The 15,157-nt window shown below is 35.0% G+C and overlaps 1 protein-coding gene across 2 annotated transcripts in view; it reads left to right on the forward strand.

Annotated features, from left to right (window-relative positions):
• The window catches only part of LOC123556622 (heat shock 70 kDa protein 12A-like), a 61,566-nt gene extending 47,585 nt beyond the window's left edge, over positions 1-13,981 (forward strand). For both annotated transcript variants that reach the window (XM_053542879.1, XM_053542880.1), the window contains 5 exons: positions 5,801-6,414; positions 7,330-7,632; positions 7,869-8,090; positions 9,086-9,242; positions 12,761-13,981. In XM_053542879.1, the coding sequence (XP_053398854.1) occupies positions 5,801-6,414; positions 7,330-7,632; positions 7,869-8,090; positions 9,086-9,242; positions 12,761-13,806 (2,342 nt within the window). In that variant the 3' untranslated portion in view covers positions 13,807-13,981. The remainder of the gene's footprint in view (positions 1-5,800; positions 6,415-7,329; positions 7,633-7,868; positions 8,091-9,085; positions 9,243-12,760) is intronic.
• Positions 13,982-15,157: the final 1,176 nt, after the last annotated feature.

A 15,157-nucleotide genomic window follows, 5' to 3' on the forward strand; every position in this document is an offset into this window, starting at 1 on the left:
AAACGTTGATTGGTAGATGATATTTATTTTAGAAGTTGTAAGGCTAACAAAAAACTACAATGTACGAAAAACTGCTATGAAAATATGAAATATCTAATATATAATGTTCTTTTCAATGACGGATTATTACGTTTTGATATATTCAGTTGTTTTACGACCGTGCTGTGATGGTGTTTGTTCTTGTAATTTTTCGAATATGAGGCTACTGTCCGTTTTACCTTGGCTTTTACACCAAAATATAATCATTAATCCATTAATTATTAGCTCATCTGATTTTTTGAAAAAAAATGATGAATTATTGTCATCACTTGAGCGGTTGTCGGCGTCGGCGTCGGCGTCGGCGTCGGTGTCGGCGTCGGCGTCGGCGTCGGCGTCTGCGTCGGCGTTGCCTGGTTAAGTTTTATGTTTAGGTCAGCTTTTCTCCTAAACTATCAAAGCTATTGCTTTGAAACTTGGAAGACTTGTTCACCATCATAAGCTGACCCTGTATGGCAAGAAACATAACTCCATCTTGCTTTTTGCAAGATTTATGGCCCCTTTTGTACTTAGAAAATGTCAGATTTCTTGGTTAAGTTTTATGTTTAGGTCAACTTTTCTCCTAAACTGTCAAAGCTATTGCTTTGAAACTTGGAATACTTGTTCACCATCATAAGCAGACCCTGTACATCAAGAAACATAACTCCATCTTGCTTTTTGCAAGAATTATTGCCCCTTTTGGACTTAGAAAATCAGATTTCTTGGTTAAGTTTTATGTTTAGGTCAGTTTTATCCTAAACTATCAAAGCTATTGCTTTAAAACTTGCAACACTTGTTCACCATCATAAGCTGACCCTGTACAGCAAGAAACATAACTCCATCCTGCTTTTTGCAAGATTTATGGCCCCTTTTGGACTTAGAAAATATCAGATTTCTTGGTTAAGTTTTATGTTTAGGTCAACTTTTTCTCCTAAACTGTCAAAGCTATTGCTTTGAAACTTGCAACACTTGTTCACCATCATAAGCTGACCCTGTACAGCAAGCAACATAACTCCATCCTGCTTTTTGCAATAATTATTGCCCCTTTTGGACTTAGAAAATCATTTTCTTGGTTGAGTATTATGTTTAAGGCAACTTTTCTCATAAACTATCAAAGCTATTGCTTTAAAACTTGCAACAGTTTTTCACAATCATAAGTGGACACTGTACATCAAGAAACATAACTCTATCCTGCTTTTTGCAAGAATGATGGCCCTTTTTAGACTTAGAAAATCATGGGTAGGACAACATTTCTATTATACAAAAAAAATCAGATGAGCGTCAGCACCCGCAAGGCGGTGCTCTTGTTTTAGATGTGATAACCGTAACATTGTTTTGCTGACATAAATTTCAGACGTTTTCAAACTGTAGTTATTAGCTTAACGAAAAGATTGCTTGATTGATATACTGTTTAGATATTTTAATCAAAAATATGTGAAAACTGCGACGGAAGATAAGTATTTGGCTATAATGCGGAAATAGTGACCGTTTTACTTTGGTCGTGCTGGGAAAGCATTTGCGTTTCTTGATGAAAAAGGAACCTTTTACTGTGGCCGTGCTGAGAAAGCGTTGGCTGTTTATTTTAACCGTACATTATTGCATTGTCAGTGTTGTGAAAACATTAGCTATGACACTTTTACTTTTGCCGTATTTTGAAATGTGGGATGCTTTGTTCTAGTTGTGCATAATTGCGTCGACTTTCTTATCATTAGTGTTGTGAAAACGTTAAGTATTGTAATTTACGTCGGCTGTGCTATGGAAGGGTCGGCTGTTTTATTTTTGTCGTGTATCATTTGTTGACCGTTTAATTTCTGTGTTGTGAAGTCATTAGCTAAAGCATTGGGTACTACATTAATGAATGATTATTATATTTTGATAAATGAAGTTGTTTTAAAAACGACAGTGATTTTGTCTTTTCATTTTTGACATATTTAATTACGTTAATTGTGCTGTGATATATAAATATATTTATTTTATCTAGATCAATCGTTAATCTTATTATGTTCTTTTCAGATGTAGTGATCAGTGTTACCTTGTTTGGTGGATATTTATTTCTATTAAGATATTTATTTCTGTTGAGCTAAGAACAACAATGAATAGATAAGTATACATTTGTAATATAGGGAGTCGCTTCACACATACTTTAAAAGGATACTCGAAAGCACTGATTTTTACATTGTGCTTGTACGGCAAAGTGTTACCTGTTCAAGCTAAATTTGCTAAGGAAGTTATGACCGTTTTGCTTTAACTGTACTGTCAAAGGTTTTACTGTTTTGACTGGTTATAACGCAAAAGAGCTGACTAGCCAAACAAGTGTTTATATTAAACTCTGCAGTGAGTGTTACTTTTAGATGTTGTGAATAGTTTAAGGTATATCGTTTTAGCGAAACTTTGATAACAAGACATGTTGTTTTTTTATATTTCGAGTCCGTGATGCGAAAACATTAGCCGTTTCATTTCTGCTAAACTTTGCAATGTTGCCTGTAATTTATTTTTGCCGAGTTCTTTCCAAATGAAATATTTAATATGTGAATTAATATTTTCTTGTGCAAGTTGTAGCTTAATGTAGATAGTAAGATGGATATGTAACTCATATAAAACTTGGTGAGAACTGCAATGAAAGATAAGTATATTTTTTGAGTATCAAGCTATGTGTCTATTTTAATTCAGCTGTTCTGTGAAAGCGGTGGGTGTTTGGAAAAGATGACCGTGTTACTTTGGTAGTGCTTTTGAAGCGTACACTGTATCGAAAAAGTGACCGTTTGGTCGTGTTGTGAAAGCGTTTGCTGTAAAAAGTGATATTTTGCTTTGGCTGTGCTGAGAAAGCATGGACTGTAAATTTTAGTCGCGCATTATTGCGTTGACTGTCTGTAAGGGTGGGTGGGAGGGAATAAACAAATAATCAAAATACTTGTTATGCTGTCAAATATTCAACCTCGAGTGAAGAATATCAATTAACAATCACTTATATAGTGCACTGAAAACATGAGAAAATCGTGAAATGCAAGCAGAAAACGCGGTAAAATAACTACCGGGAACTGGAGACAAAATATTTAGCAGACGATGAAAAACGTGAATAATTTTATTTACTCACTCTATGTCGTGAGTAAATCAATTATTCACTAATTGCATGTTCCACATTTCCAATTACTGAGCAGAAAGCGCACCACAAGGGATCATAGCAATAAAGTCTTTAATGCACTTATCTAATTTGACATTGAATATATGCCGTGACACAATACCTTATGAAATGAAACAACTGCTCTTAATATGGAAGCATTCATACTGCAATACAAAGGATTTGGCCCCGACAAAAAACTAGATTAATGAGATCCGTAGAATACACCTAGAAGATATTACGTAAAAGCATTAATCAATGAATATTGTGTCATTATGTGTTACAATTATTGGTTATTAGCTTTGTATCTGGAAATATGCACGAGTTCTTCAGTGGAAATATTGCGCGACTTTAGGAGCGCAGTATTCTTCCGCTGAAGAACGAGTGCATATTTCCTGATGCAAAGGTAATAACCTTTTTATTACATACGCATCTGCACGTATAAATGATATGTAAATATCATAGATTTGTTCAGTAGCCTGAATAGAATTGACAAAACTGAACTAAATAGAAGAAATAGTGCAACAACACACACTGAATTACGTCACGCACCCGATATGAAATTCAGGCGTCAGTGTATTGAAAAATATTGACGTTTCCGGTACTAGTGTAACTTTACGGGGAATAGAAACGAGTATGTAATAATACTTGTTATCGGTTGAAACATCTTATCTTTAAATTAAAACACTACCCCGTTGACGTGCACTATAATTTTATGTAACTATTTGAAAATTTATTGACCTTTGCTGCAGCGAAAAGGTGTACACTAAACAAAACTTCTAATTGGTCAGTTTAAAATGAAAATGTTTATTTCATATGATGCTTTCTTTAAACGTGACTGTCATTATTTTTTCTCCCTTGGTAAATACTTTTATTAACTTATAACTATTACAGCTGGTTGCATCAACACTGTCAGTCTGCAAAATTACTATTGATTCGGTGCTTAAAGGTACTTTATTATTTATTTTTAAATGTTTAAATTAACACCGGCTAAGTAATGCTTACATTTCTAGACAGGATTTGGAGATGAAGCACAAACAAGAATCTCTAAACAGACTTTATGTATAAAAATCAAAGGGCAATAACTGAGTAAAATTCACCAACAGTACTAGTAATTGACAGGCAACATAGCTTGGTGCTGACCATACCTATGGATATTTAAACAAACAATGTTATCAAATAGAAGTATTCCAGACAATTTTTATTAAAGATTGACCTACATTATAAGGGTCAAACCTCGGTAAAAGAAATCCAACCTGGCATATCGGCAATGTACAGTAGGCTTCATACCGTTCAATCCTGTGAAGTTTCACTGAAATCTGGCATGGTTTTGAAAACAAACGCAGAAAAACACAGAAGTAGCAAGATAAAAAAATATTAATCGTTTAAATGATTTAATTAGAACATGATGATTATATACACAATTACACTTTATACTAATCACTAGTGAGGATTGATGAATCCAGCCAAACTGTATTGAGTCTGAAATCATTAGTGCTCCACCTCTGATTCATCAGGGGAAGTTGACAGTTACTTCCGAAGAGCTGATACAGAATCCAGGAACACTGGTTAGGTTAACTGCCCGCCGTTACATGACTGAAGTACTGCTGAAACAAACATCAGCCAAACTGTATAAATGAAGTTGTGTAAAGGCTGTAAAATATGATAAATTAAGGGCCAAGACCATGCTGGAAATTCCTGAACCAGAACATGCTAATGACATGTATATCACGGCTTGGCACAGATAACTCCTGTAAGAGAACTTGCAAAATGTTGCCAAGAATTAAAAAAGGACAGCCAATGAGTTGTAACATAGCATGTATATCAAGACATGGCACTGATCACACTTGAAGGTTGGAAGAACTCTGCCTTATTATATAGGAAAATAGGATAAACATCACGCAATATGACGAATCAAAGGTCATAGCTCTGTTGAACACATCAAACCTGAACATACACACGTCACAAACATCTTGGCTTGGTAATGATTACTTTTCTAAAGTACGGTGTAATTCATCAGTTGCACGGACAAAGTAAAATACGATAAATCAACGTCTAAAACTCTGCTAATAATCCGATGGTATTTGTAATTGGACCTGATCACTCCCATTGTCTCAATCGAAGCTCGATACTTTTTAATTACAAGATATGTGTTGTTTGGGATGGATCGAAGAAAATCGGAGGATCGATTACCTAATACTTTTTTCTGAATTTATTTTATTTAAAAAAATTATTGATGAAATATATGAATTTCAAGTCAGTGTTTTCAAATTTTTAAAAAGTAATCTCCAATGAAACAAACTACTAGCATACTCAGTCTGGCGTATTCTTTTTATGATATTTTATGCCCATTTCGTTGAAATGATTTAATTAGAACATGATGATTATATACACAACTACACTTCATACTAATCACTAGTGAGGATTTATGAATTCGGCCAAACTGTATAAATCAAGTTGTGCAAAGGTTGTAAAATATGACAAGTTAAGGGCAAAAACCATGTTGAAAATTCCTGAACCAGCATCACTGTTATGCTGCAACATTAAATCGACTACTTGAACCCGAAAGATAAGGAGCTGTTGGTTTAGTCTTATATTCGTTAGAAATGTACCCGTGTAACATTTTCTATAATTGTACTCGTATTTGTTGTGTTTCTGTTTATATAGCAGTTACCACCGACATTATGAAACATGAAGTGGCGCAGAAAGATGAGTTGAAGGAAGTATCAACGGTCACTAGTTGTAAGGTCGGTACAACATTGGTTGATGAAGCTATCGAAGAATTTCTGATCAAGATCTTTAGAAAAGATGTTTTTGAAGAGTTCAAAGCCACAAAGCGGTTTGACTTTATTGGCTTAAAAGATGAAATCGAGGTGAAAAAGCATAATTTTGCAACGGATACATCAAACGTAACGTTAAAACTTCCCGTTTCTCTGATGGAGCTACACAGAGAGTTCACTGGGAAAAGTATTGAATATCAACAAAGAAAAAGTCCTTCAAACGATTTTTCATTGATAAGTGACAAATTAAGACTGAATGCCAACATATTTATGTCATTCTTTGACAAGGCAACGAAGCAGGTTATTTCATATATCCAATCGGAGCTGAGTAACGAAAAGTTTGACATTCTTCTTATGTTTGGTCAGTTTACAGAATTACCAGTTCTTCGGACAGCAGTTGAATCAGTGTTTCCAAATATCAGAGTTGTTTGTGAATCTGATATTTTTAAAGGCGCTTTTATTATCGGAAATAGACGAAGACCTGAACGTATCACTAAACTGGTAAATATATTTGCTTATTTAAACTAGGAATACGCGATCATAAATGACTTAGACCTAATTACATGTATATCATAGATTAGTGATAAATATCAAGAAATATTTCAATGTTCATTTGTCTTTGTTACGGGAAAAAATAACACGCATGTTTCCTGCTACGTTTTAATTTTGTTTTCTGTTAGTGTTGACGAAATCTTGATTCTAAAATTAAACAGAGGTTGGAATCACAACAGAGTTAAAAAAGGGAGAATGATTATATTTTCATTTAACAAATCTGTTACAGTATCATACTCCTGATGCACATATTGCGAGTATTTAAAGCAAACATAACATTTAAGCAAGTCTATAATGGAATCATTTTAGTTAATGATAGTAAAGAAAAACGTCCAAGAATATAATTAATGTTTTAGTCTGGACAACAGACACGTTAAAGGAGATATGTATTGTGATTGCGAGGTCCCAAAGAGCTCATCATTGAAAATAAAGCATAATTGTAAGTTACTAATTTCAACACAGCAGACAATGTGTCACTAGTTAGATGATGTAATTTGTTGAACAGTAAATTTCATTGTTTTAGCATGATATAAAGTGATTCTGTTCTGTGAATGGCTCTTGACGTGTATGCACTTAAGATATATATATATCTTATATATATATAAGTGAGATATTAAAAAGAAAAGCATCAACGAAATGCCTTTCAAACACACTGGATCCCGGAAGGATACAAGAACATAAAGATAAAATTATAGTTTTGTGTTGTTTTGATTTATTCTACCCTTGAAAAAGGCTTTTTTAAAAAGCCGAAAGCGCTCGGGTTTATAATTAAACTTTTGACACTGTTTGAACATATATTTTTTCTCATACTCTATATATATATATATAATAAAACTGGTATAACTAATATTATTTCCATGGCAGGCTCCAGCGAATATAATGGTGGCAGCAATTGACTTTGGAACAACATATTCAGGTTGGGCCTTCTCATTCCTGAGTGACTTTAAGTCTGATCGGACAAAGGCATCCGCTCGAAAATGGCATTCTGGTTCTACGCAAACAGACAAAACGCCAACATGTATACTTTTACGCCCTGATGGAAAGACAATAGAGGCTTTTGGATACGATGCTGAAAACAGATACAGAGATCTGATAGACAGTGGTGAACATGAGAAATATTACTATTTTCGACGTTTTAAAATGTTGCTAAACAAAAAGCTTGGAGAGGTATAAACAATTACTTGCGTTGTAACTTCATGTATAATAATTATATACAGTATTCACCGCTATCATCATTTAATTTGTAACTGATTGACAATTGTAACACTCTGTTTATTTTGTTTTGAAAGGTATACTTCCGCCCCAAAGTAGCTTGTAGTTTGTTTATGCTTTAGTAAACATTTATTGTGTATATGGGGATGCTGTAAATCGTTAATGAAATATAAGGTTTCATAACATTTTAGAAAATCAACAGAGAAATTACACTTGAAGATGAAATGGGTCGATCATTGCCCGCGCTTGATATTTTTGCCTTGAGTATCAGATTTCTGAAAGAAGATGTATTAAAAGCTGGTGACAATCGATTAATAGGACAAATACAGGTACAAGACGTCCATTGGGTGCTGACAGTACCCGCCATTTGGACTGACGGCGCAAAACAATTTATGAGAGAAGCAGCTATTAAGGTAAGTATTTCATTCGTTGTGTTTAAGGTACAATCAAAACAGCTTTACTGGTGTTCAATTCGAAGACAATGTGAAATTTAACAAGCAGCTGCATTTCCACAAGGAATGTACATATTATTTTCGTGTTCCGCTCGAATGAATTCACAGAGTTAGTGTCGTTTTGATCACTCAATGTAAGTATATCATTTCTTGTCGGGAGTATCCTCCAGCAACCACCCTAAACTTTGCGCATATTCTCGTCATGTTCCAGTCGGATGGATGAGTTTTTCCCGTTGATTATTCAATATTAGTAAACTGTAGAGTAATCTTTGTCCGGAGTATTTTTCAGCAAATATTGGATGGAAGGAGATGCGCATTTCTTCTCTGTATGTTTTCTTAACGACATTCTAACAAACTTCTTCGGAAGCTTCACTACAAAAACGTCGTATATGCTCAGTCCATGAATTCTGCTTCTGTGCTTTTAAAATGCAATAATAACGACCCGGAGAGCATCCATTGGTTTTAACATTTTTTTGTTTCGATTCATACCGCCTTAACGAATCTCAGACCCGTTTAACAATTAACTAATTTCAAGAGTTTACTATTTCTCTTTTTTCTTTAAAACGTTACAACTACAGATGCCAGTTGCTTTTTTAAGAACAGTTTTATATGCATTTATATATAAATAATACGTCCAGAATTAAATAGAAATACAACACAGATAACTGTTATTAATAATGTACGCTAGATGAAGCTATCTATAAGATAATTTGTACAAGCATTAAAGTTTGTGTATTTACAAACTATTCCATTTACCTCATGAATACAAATTAAGTATCTGTCAGATAACTATAATAAAAATGAATCTTTGTAAGGTGGACGTTAAGTTATATATATATATATATATATATATATATATATATATATACATCCAAAATGTACTGTAATATCAAAAATATCAAAAAAGGCATTTTCTTCAATCTTTTTTCCCGCTATATTGTATATATATATTTAAGGCCGGAATCGAAAGCAGAAAACTGACGATAGCTTTAGAGCCAGAGGCAGCGTCAATATACTGTCGCCATCTTTCTATAGAAGCTACATTCAATTACACAGGCGCCAGTGTGTCCTCTTTTAAACCCGGGACAAGATATATGATACTGGATGCAGGAGGTAAGTACTATTGAACACACTGACCATACGTTAAAACTTTTTACTAATTCACATCAGTTTTGTTCCAAGTTTAGCCGTTAGTATAAGTGGATGGTCCTGTGTCTACATCTTTACATAAAAAGCTTCTCATCGGAAACTTCTTGTCTGAATTTCACTGAACATTGTCAGTATCATCCTTGTATGGACTCAACTCAAATATTTTCAAAAATGGTTTTGCTTAGCCACTTTAAGAGGCCAAAATACATAAAATTAGGAAAATGTAAAATAACTTCTTTCTCATGACCCACTTGATGAATCTTTACAAAATTGTCCCGTAGCATCCTTGTATTGAATTTAAACTAGTTTACTGGTGCAAAATTACATCAAATAACAGTGTAAAATGAAGTATAGCCATGCACTACAAAGTCCCCTACTGAAATGCACCTGATTTTCTCTACTGCAGTATAGCATAATGAACTGACATCTGTAAATGATTATAAATAATATCATACTATATATACAGTATGTTATAAACAAAAGACTTGGATTAAAATTTGTATATATAAAACCCTATAGTTGTTTTCACGTTGCAGTTTTGGCCGAGTATCGAAAAGGTAATGTTATTTATAGTAAAGAAAACCCTGTAAGTCCACACAGATCTCTTTATCAGGTAGAGACAGGTCAAAATACACCTAAAAATTGGATGTAACATGCATGTTTTACCACAGGAAACTGACCTCAATTTTTCCCTACGGCCTGTAATAAGTAGGTTACAATATAAGTTATTTATTGTAACAACAAAGGGACATGATTCTAAACAAGGAGCTGCGTTCAATAAACGCTTGATGCCCCCGGTGGCATCCTTATCAATACAAAGAAACCTAAGTCCAAAACGAGTTCAAGATCAAACTGAGGTCAGGGGATGTTTGAAGATGAGGTCACAGGTTACATCTATATTAGAATCAATTCATTCTTGTAAGCGGTATTGATGCTAGACAAAACAGTCCCATTTGGTTAACCAAGAGATGGCCAATCTAAAAAGGTCTAAATGACGTCAAGGTAAGACTGAGGTCAGGTGATGTTTGAAGATAAGGAATGGTCACATGTTACATCTGCATTAGTATCAAGTCATTTAGTAAGGGGTATTGCTGCTTGACGAAACGGTCCCATTTAGTTAACCATGTACGGACGGACGAACAGAACAATTACTTTATGCCTCCTGCATCAGCAGATGCCGGGGGCATAAAAATAAGAGTGCCTTATGGTGGTGAACATTTGTGCCAAGTTACATCAAAATCTCTCTATGCATAAGAAGAAATGCTCCGAATAAAGGTCATTCTTGAAGTTTGAATTTGACCTCTAAGCGTGACCTTGACTTTAGACCTAGACCTTAGACTTAGGGACCTGGTTCTTGCGCACAACAATCCGTCTCATGATAGTAAACATTTATTCTAAGTTACATCAGAATCCTTCCATGCATGAAGAAGAATTGTTACAGACAAAGTCATTATTGTATCTGACCTTTGGCATCTGTGTGTGACCTTCAACCTAGAGACAAGGTTCTTTTGTATTACACTCCCTCTCATAGTGGTGAACATTTATGCCAAGTAATATTCAAATCCTGTTTCGCATGACAAAATTATACATCGGACAGAAAAAAAATGTCCCATCAACCTTCGATCTCCAAGTGTGACCTTGGCCTTTAAGCTAGGGTTCTGGGTGTTGCGCATGACACATCGTTCCATCATGAGAAACATTTGTGCCATGTAATATTAAAATCCTTTGATGGATGTTAGAGTTCTGGACCGGACATGAAAAATACCTATTGATCTTTGACCTCCAATTGTGCCCTTGACCTTTGAGCTACGGGTCGGGGTTTTGCACATGGCATATTATCTCATCGTGTGGAATAAGTATGCCAAGTAATATTAAAATACCTTCATGGATGGCAGAGTTATGGACCGAATACGAAACAGACCATGTTCTTGCCTTGCTAACATTTGACTGTCAAGTGTGACCTTGACCTTTGAGTTAGGGGTTTGAAAGTTATGCATGACACATCGTCTTATTATGAGGTACATTTGTGCCAAGTTATATCAAAATCCTTTCATGGATGAAAGAGTTATTGACCAGACAGGAAAAAAGATCTTGAACTTTGACCGCAAATTGTGACCTTGACCTTTAAGCTAGGGATCTGGGTTTTGCGCACGACACGCCATCTCATCATGGGGAACATTTTTGCCAAGTAATATTAAAATCCCCTCATGGATGACAGAGGTATGGACCGGACACGAAAGACCCTCTTCATACCATGTTAACATTTGACTGCCAAGTGTGACCTTGACCGTTAAGGTAGGGGTCTGAAAGCTGTGCATGACACATTGTCTTATTATGAGGTACATTTGTGCCAAGTAATATAAAATCCATTCCTAGATGACAGAGTTATAGACCGGACACGAAATTGCGGACGGACGGAAAGATGGAATGACAGACGGACGGAAAAGCGCAGTCCTATAGTCCCCGAAACTTGTTTCCAACCAGTAGGGGACTAATAAACCTTTTAGTTCCCTCAAAATGAAATCTAGTTGCCACAAGAACAAATCGTAAAACACGACCGGTTATTTTAAATGAACAGGTGTACACTCTTTGACCTCGCAGAAGAATATCATAGTGCACCAAGAAAATCATCATTAAGGGTACTACGAAGCAAGACAGTAATAATTATCTGCGCCATTAGTCCCTTGGAAGAGTTACGGAGTCCGTCAGGTGTACCTACAACAGCCAAGAATAAATAGTGTCAAACAATAAAATGGCTAAACCATGCACTATGTCTCGAAAAAATTATCATAGCCTCTGTCATATGAGTATTTGATGAATTTTAACAAGTATCGTTCGTCGGAAGTGACTATATACCTGTTCTATAACCAACCAATGAGGTATAACACTGTCCGACTAATTCGAGGTCTCGAGGTTTTAAAACATCAGTAACGTCTTTTAACGAAAACTTTCTTTGCAATGACTGTTAGATATTTTTGAAATTGTTAATTTTGCGCAATATATTTCTTTATTTTATCTATACAAATTTGGTCTTATTGAAGTATTATTTTGTCTAGTTTATCTTTATATTAATCTGTAAAACACGACGACATATTTTAATGATTACCCAGCAAAGGAAATAGATTTAAAATAAATAATAAAAGAAATTGTACAAGCTCATAGTTTTTACTGTTAAATAGTACTTTAATCATATGTTAACGGGTTTAGTAAACATAACATACAATGTTATATTTTGTTCTCAACTTTATTAACAGTCTATAAAAATTGAGTCAGAATATAAAAATAAATAAGAAATAATAAATGAATAAACATAATAAAATGCAGAAAACGAAATGAACCGAACACCACATGGCGACCATTTTGGTGACTGACAAAGACGCGAACGGAAGGGAGTGATTCCCTTGTGTGTATGTCCAAGGATCGTTTTGATAAAGATTCGATTGTGCTCGTCATTTTAGCTGTAACATTTTGTTTATTTACAGGCGGAACTATTGACATAACCGTCCACGAAGTTAATGAAGATGATGGGGTTAAAGAAGTACATGCTGCCTGCGGAGGAAGTTGGGGCGGAACAATGGTTGACAAAGAATTTGAAGCTGTGCTTCTTGATCTAGTAGGTGAAGACATCTTTCAGCGATTCAAAACGGAAAACATGGAAGATTATCTTGAATTATGGAGAGACTTCGAGATCAAGAAAAGAGCGATATCTCCATCTGATGAATCACCTGTCAGAATGAGGCTTCCTATAACTCTGATCGACTTGTTCAAAAACGAAAAAACCTGTACTTTGAACACTGTTATAAACACATCAAAATATGCAAATGATATCCAGCTTAATGGCGACAAAATGAAAATGTCCGCCGAATTGTCAAAGTCTTTTTTCCGTCATTCAATCGACAATACTATCTGCTACGCCAGAAGCACATTAAAAGATATTCATGTTACAGCAATACTAATGGTTGGTGGTTATTCAGAGTCTCCAATGCTCCAACAAGCTATTAGATCTACCTTTGCTGACATTGAAGTAGTCGTTCCGCTGGAGGCCTCATTTTCCATTATGAAAGGAGCGCTTATTTTCGGCCATTTTCCGCGGTTCATTACCAAACGCGTATTAAAATACACATATGGTATCGAAACGACGACCGCTTTTGTAAGAGGAAAGCACCCAGAGAGCAAACGTGTCCATGCTGATACAGGCGACATGTGCGACAAGATATTCGACAAACATGTTGAAAAAAGTCAAAGTGTTAAGGTCGGGGAGCCACAAGTCCGCAAGTCCTACATTCCAGTCTACAAACAACAAAAGCAATTAGGGTTCTCAGTGTACGCTTCTGAAATACCAAACCCAGAGTACACGGATCAGAATTGTTACTTTGTTGGAAAGATGTTTGTTGACATAGGCGATGAAAGTGACCTGGACAGGGAGGTAATGGTGGCGCTTACATTTAGCGATACAGAAATCGTGGTGGAAGCTAAAGAAAAGAAATCCGGGAAAGAAACATATGCTGCTATCGATTTTCTTGGCTAGACCATTTCTAAGATAAAGAATTCGTGAGAAACATGTTGTAATGCACATCAATACTGGAATTGGAATAATTGGAAATGTTCACGAGGGATATATTTTTGCTATATTTACGGTCTCTACGTTTTATTATTGTAATATATAACCATATAAAATTTATTCAAATAAATCGCAAGACATTTACCGTATTAAGACAAGGTGGTATGTGCAAGGCTCAAAACTCTTGTTATAGGATCAAGGTCAATGTAGAGGTCAGATTTGTCTTGTAAGGCAATTTTCCTTGTAATTCCATGGATTCATTTACCATTTTAAGACAAGGTCGCTTATACAAACGTCCGACGGAAGACTCCTGCGCAGGTCACTGGCACCAGAACAGAAAGAAAATGTCTCTGTACATGTTATACCTTACCCCCTAGGTATTCTATAAGAACCATTATCATGAACGGGAAAATATACCAACCCGTTTCAATTGTACATTTCTCAACTTAAACGCGCAGTTCGGTGAATGGGTACCTAGTATATTTAACAAGCGATATTTTATCTTCCAACGTGCATCAGTCACATTATCTCAATATTATATATTGCTGAGATTATCCACATATTTTATGCTTTCGTCAACGTTACAGAAAAAACGTGCGTGACCTTCCCTAATGAACATCCGGTCTAGAGGTCACGGCAGTGTGCACATGTTAGGCGAAACGTAAACAAACAAAAACAGAATTTAAAAAAAAATCAGAGTTTTACACTCCAGATGATAAATGAAATTCATCTTGTATATGATTTTTAATTTGAAATCATACATTGGTCTGTTATTTTATTCATTTTGCACATTTATGCTGCATTTCCACATATTAGCGAACACGTGTAGTAAAATGACGATTGACATACATTTTCACAAGAGCCAATCAGAATGGTTCTAAAATTTTGTATTTTTATTAAAGTTTTTTGTGTAACGTTGAAAAAACTATAAACTACGCGTTGTTTTTATAAGATAAGAAGTATTGAAGAAGTGTGACCGGTACACAATGGAGCATAAATTACCACTTGTTTAGTAAACATTTACCAAACTGCGTGCTTTATATATTATTTATATATAAATATTATATTTTTCCCTTAAGGTTTAGGGGTATATCACCAAAACACAGAAATATTTTATAAACGAATAACACCGTTACCAATATTTTACTTAACCATTCCATGTTCTGCCGTACTGTCCCGTACTGAAAATATTCTGAAAAAGTTGTCCCCCTTTGAAAATGAATGCCATTTGTAAAGAAATAAAAATAAACAATTGCTGAAAACTGTGTTCCACTTAATTATGTGAAATTTCAACACTCGCATGCGATTGCAAATGAAT

The sequence above is a fragment of the Mercenaria mercenaria genome, chromosome 5, assembly GCF_021730395.1.
Source record: "Mercenaria mercenaria strain notata chromosome 5, MADL_Memer_1, whole genome shotgun sequence".
Taxonomy (NCBI): domain Eukaryota; kingdom Metazoa; phylum Mollusca; class Bivalvia; order Venerida; family Veneridae; genus Mercenaria; species Mercenaria mercenaria.